This window comes from Mastomys coucha, unplaced genomic scaffold (assembly GCF_008632895.1).
Source record: "Mastomys coucha isolate ucsf_1 unplaced genomic scaffold, UCSF_Mcou_1 pScaffold1, whole genome shotgun sequence".
Classification (NCBI taxonomy): Eukaryota; Metazoa; Chordata; class Mammalia; order Rodentia; family Muridae; genus Mastomys; species Mastomys coucha.
In genome coordinates this window covers 50,993,982-50,999,642 of record NW_022196891.1, presented here as the reverse complement: position 1 = coordinate 50,999,642, position 5,661 = coordinate 50,993,982, and the positions used below count along the sequence as shown (strand labels likewise).

General features: G+C 46.5%; 1 protein-coding gene across 1 annotated transcript; it reads right to left on the bottom strand.

Moving 5' to 3' along the window:
• Positions 1-797: 797 nt before the first annotated feature.
• Glul (glutamate-ammonia ligase) lies at positions 798-5,657 on the bottom strand. The gene is given in 6 exon segments (XM_031385062.1): positions 798-2,431; positions 2,892-2,987; positions 2,989-3,089; positions 3,257-3,384; positions 3,914-4,060; positions 5,579-5,657. Coding segments are annotated over 6 exon segments (870 nt in total). The 3' UTR covers positions 798-2,112.
• Positions 5,658-5,661: the final 4 nt, after the last annotated feature.

The following is a 5,661-nucleotide window of genomic DNA, read 5'->3' as shown; positions in this document are numbered from 1 at the left end:
GTGTAGATAGCAGGAAGAACTCAAGAGCAGGGGCAGTGAATACACTGTACCACTCTGTATTAAATATCCTGATAAGCCAGGACTGTCAGTGTCCGATAAACCAAGCCCTGGCACCGGAAGTGAAGCAGAGGTTCCCATGTGCCAGGAATTGACCAGCCTAGTCACAGAGCTGAGGGTAGCAGTGAAAGTGGCCAGGCCGAACACAAAAGCTTAAAATGTCTGTGCTTTAGATCTTTTGGGGTAACTTGATAGCATGATTCTTGAGCCTGAGTCCTGTTAGACAACACTGCTTTTAAAATCTAAAACCAAACATGAAACTGGGAATTGGCAAGATTAACTGTATAAAGGTAATTCCTACTCCGGAGCAAAAGTCTCAATCAAGTTAAAGGCCAGACTGGTCTTCATAGTGAGCTCCAGACCAGACACTAGGACCCTGCCTCAAAAAACCCAGTCAACATGACTTCATCTTAAAAACAAAAGCACCGATAAACAAACTTATTTTGCCCATAAACAAGAACCACCCCTCCTTTCTTTTGATATAGAAAGAAGGAACAAAATAGCACTTAGATTTTGAGGTTTTTTTTTTTTTTTCCTGAACCACAAAGAAACAAGTCAGAGGAAATCTTATAAATGTTAGGTTGATTTATAAGCGCTGCTCTGGCAGTTACAGTCTTGTTTACAGTGAGTTATCTAACTGAACATACTATACATGGCAATTAGAAGTCGTCATGGCAAGAGAAAAACCACAGCTGGCCTGGGGCCGACACAAACAACCAGAAAACTGCATGGCAACAAGCTGCGATGGAGGTGGGGTGTGTTTATTATAAAAGAAAAAAACGAAACAAAACAGGACTCTATCGGCTTTTTTAGAAGGAAAGGAATAGTTTGCTGGAGGAGGACACTAGGAGACAAGTGTTTTAACTCCAAGCCTGTCCTTACTTCCCCTCAGAGCCAAGTGGAAGGAGACATTGAAACAAACAGGCAATTCTGTAAAGTTAGAAACCCTACAAATTTGATTAAAATCTAAACTTGTTTTGCTTTTAAAAAATTTAATATATCAAAAGGCCTGCTTTAGTGACATGCTAGTCCCACCAGACTATAACCCGAGGAATACCCACCCACCCACCCACCCGTCAGTAACGATGTTCAAGTTGACCAGCCAACTCATACTTTTAACTCGTGTGTGGATAAGTATACACATCCCCTAAAGGGACCGGGGGTAGCAAGCAGTGGCATCCCACCGGCTACCTGTCCAACATCTGCTCCTGCAGAGTGGGCAGGGAAACCCTAAGCAGTAATGAAGCTGAGCCCCCGAGATAACCAACTTTCCTGGTACTGCATCCCCACCCCTACCTCAAGAGAGCCTCACTTCTAAACCAAGCTCCTCATTCAAACTTGGCACCCAGTGAATGGGATGGTTCTCTTAATTAGAAAGACATATATCCACACATCCATATATATAACTTTTTTGTTTTTAACATTTAAATACAAAAATACTACTCTGCTTTGTGTTATAGATGGAGGACCAAGAAATGCCAATTTTTTTCTTCCTTTATAGAAGGGCCATCCATCAGGTGACACACTGAGCTGTGTTCACTGAGGGGGATGAACCCCCTCCCCCGAGCTAAGGAAGCAGGGCACAAGGGACCAACCTTCAGCTCCTCACCTGACTTCCATTTGGAAGCTGGTTTTCCCTTTAGAAATAACAGTTCTCTACCAACAGGGGAAATGTCAATCTAAGCCGTTGGGCCTGCCCTTTCAACTATTCTGAAGAAAAAAAAAAAGGCCTCCTTCACCACACGTCCACCCGCTTTGTGACAGCTATGCCTACTGGACATGCATTCCGGATGAGACGAAGCAAGTGGGTTACCCTTCCCCTCCCCCCTCCCGCTCCCCACTAGAAAGCTAGACAGGAAAGAAAGGGTTGGGTGTGTAGAGATTAAGAACTTGACCCCTCTATTCTGACCAATAAAAGCAAGATTAACTGGGCTCGAGGAATAAAAAGACCTTGGTATTCCATCCTTTGAGTTACAGTGGGGACAACTGGGAGAGGGAAGAGTTGGGAATGGGATGAACTAGGAAGGGCTCAAGATCACTGGAAGTCTAGTCCCCTTAGTTCTTGTACTGGAAGGGCTCATCGCCAGTTTCATTGAGGAGACACGTGCGGACGATGGCTTCTGTCACCGCATAGGGATCACAATTGGCAGAAGGCCGGCGGTCTTCAAAGTAACCCTTCTTCTCCTGGCCGACAGTCCGGGGAATGCGGATGCTGGCGCTGCGGTTGGCAACACCAGCAGAAAAGTCGTTGATGTTGGAGGTTTCGTGGAATCCAGTCAGACGCCGGGCGTTGTCCAGGCCCCCCTTGGGATCGTAGGCACGGATGTGGTACTGGTGCCTCTTGCTCAGTTTGTCAATGGCCTCTTCAATGCACCTAATAGAAACAGTACAAGATGAGGGTCCATCCCCGTCCCTAGAAGCCCATCCTTCCATAGCAGGAGGGAGCAGGCATGAATCCCAAAAGAAAGAAGGCTGTGTCTGCCTTGTAGCCTCTGTCTCCGTGTCTCCCTCAGGCCAGTCCTTAATATGCAGTGCAAATTACCCACTGGATGGAAAGACCCCCATCACTCGCTTCTTCCCACCAGTAAGGATTAAGTTACCCCCTTGCTTGTCTTTTTACTTAGTTCGAATGCCTGAACCCACTGTCAGCTTTTCCGTTATCACACCGTAATTCTATTCCTAAACTATATTACTCTATCACCTCTCCAACGAGTACAAAATGACAGGCTTACGACAAAGATGCAGAGTGCAGCATACACTATCTTTGAGACACAAAGCCCAAGTACACAAAGCCCTTCCACTCTGAATAGACAGCTTCAGAGGAAAGCACTTACTTCAGACCATTCTCCTCCCGCATGGCCTTGGTGCTAAAGTTGGTATGGCAGCCCGCACCATTCCAGTTCCCTGGAATGGGCTTGGGGTCAAAGGTTTATCACCCCAAAGTCTTCGCACACCCGGTGCAAGATAAAACGGGCTATCCAAAGATGATCTCCCATGCGGATCCCTTCACAGGGTCCTATCTGGAATTCCCACTAGAGAGAAAAAAGTGGACTTTTAATATAAAGGCGAATAGCTGCTCAGCTCACTCAAGCTCCTAGCTTGCTCTGCTCACCTCTGTGATCCAGCCCTGCTAGCCAAACTCCCCACTGCCTACCTACCCAAGTCTTCAGAGGGGTGGAAAAAGAGGGGCACCACTTACCTGGGCAGGCATAACCTCAGCATTTGTCCCTGTGATCTTGACTCCGGCATACAAACAGGCCCGGTAGTGGGCCTCCACGATATCCCTGCCATAGGCTTTGTCTGCACCCACCCCGCAGTAATACGGACCTGAAGAAGGGTCGAGACAAAGCCGGGAAGAGTCAGTCAGGGAACCCAAGAAACCCCAAAGCCAAAAACTAGGAGGTCCTAAACTTGCTTTCCCAAGTCATTAGTCCTGCCTTTAAGCTGCAGGCGGGAGAACGAACGTAGGTTATTCCTTCTTTGCCAAGGCCTCAGTAGAGCCCCTGCTTACTTTGAGTGGCTTTTCATTAATTTTGTGTGTACGTGTACATAGTTACAGGATGGTCAGAGGGTAACCTGAGGAGTCAGTTCTTGCCTTCTACCAAATGGGTCCCAGGATGACATTCAGGTTGTCAAGCCTGGTGGATAACCACTGAGCCATCTCACCACCTTCTGTCACTTTAAATTCTAACCACCTCTGGATGCGAGAGGGATGCAAGGGCAGTATACTGATTATTCTGTTGCTGGTTTCTATTTTCTGATCCAGAATTTGCTCCTGTCTCTGGGGAGAGGGATTTCCTGGACAGTAACAACTTAGGGGAGGAAGTGTCACCTTTTTTAACCCAGGGGACTTTACCTTGCGGTCCAGGGAAGCCATTGGAAGGCCAACCAAACGGATGGCCGTCTGTTCCCATGAGAGTATATTCCTGTTCCATGCCAAACCAGGGGTGCTGGTTGCTCACCATGTCCATTATCCGTTTACAGGTGTGCCTCAAATTGGTCTCTAGAAATAAAGAATCAGTGTGCCATCAGGAATAGAGCCCTCTTACACAGCTCAAGTGCCCGTCACAGGAGGACTGACCCAAGCCTAACCACCATGTTCTATCACCAAGGAAAATGGAAGAAGTGATAATTGTACATTTGTAGGAAATGGCTAATAGACTTTTTATAATTAAAAAGTCAGCCACGAAGTCTCATGGGAATGGAATCCGAGTAGAACAAGTGGTCACCCTTTCTGCATGCTGGCCACTTTCCACACACCACTCGACAGATATTACTCCCTCTCTATTCACAAGACAACTGCTTCTAGTTGTCAGATGTATTCCCTAGTTTTTCAGGCAGGGAAGGCCAGATCTGTCATTTACTGAGAATAATTTGTCCTTTAGGTTTACACACCAGGTGAGTTTAAGTGCTAAGTTATACAGGACAGATAGACAGACATAGATATGAGCATAACTGAAAACAATTCCCAAGCTAGAAAAAAATCATCTGAGTCTGAGGTGAGTATTAGCAACCTTCATTTTCACAAATGAGAAATGAAGCCCCCAGAGAGGGTGTTAGTAACACATCCAGGTTACAGGGCAGGCGGCAGAGCCCAGGAAGCCCATGGCTGCCACGCTCACAGTGCCCACCCTTTACCAATAATACTGCCTTTCGAAACAGAAGCGCTGAAGGTACAGGGCCACCAAGCCTTACTGGCATTGCTAGGAGAGATTTCACAGGAGTGAGAGTTCCCCAGGTTTAAAGCTATCTGAAAACTGAGATGGACAGCAGAGTGCAAACCAAACTCCACATGTGCAGGTAAGGTAAGCCACAAATGGTTCATCCAGAAATCACAACACTCCTACTTGTGAGTATACAGACTCAAAGAGCTGCCTGGGATAAAACAGTAACCAACAGTTAATGTGCAGTACTCCCAAATGATTTGCACAGGGTCATTCACTTGATTTTCCAATGACTTGGAGATAGGCTCTATCTTAAAAAAAGGAACAGCAGAAAAGACCACCGAGATGCCTCAGTGGGTAAAGGTGTTGCCACAGAAGCCTGGCAACCCCAGTTCCACCTCCAGAATTCACATAAACAGGTAGGAGAGAACCAACTCCAAAGCTGCCCACAGACATCCACACCCCTAGCATGGCATGCCCTTCCACGCATGCTCCCTGTGTCTCTCTACATACAGCACCCACAATTCAGGGAAGAAAAAAAAAAGGCATGTAGAACAGTGGCAGTTCTAGTATTTAAATTAAAAAACTACAGAACTTTTAAACACAGGCTTTTAAATCAGCAGGTAGAGGCTGTCACTGGGGACTCCTGTCAGCAAACAGAAGATTCAACACTGTTTGTACAAGCAATAAAAGGAACCATGGAAGGATGGAGCACACTATTTCTAACCGGAAAGTTCAAGGTATAATAGACATCCCATCGTCCCTAGAGATGGGATCATCATTCTTAGACATCGTCTTCAGAATGTTGTCTCTCCCTTCTCAGGAATTACAGACAGCTACACCCATCCCATACGTGCCTGCAGGCTTCCGGTTATACTTGAAAACTTCACAGAGCACCAACTTGTTGGGGTCTTTGCGGAAGGGGTCTCGAAACATGGCG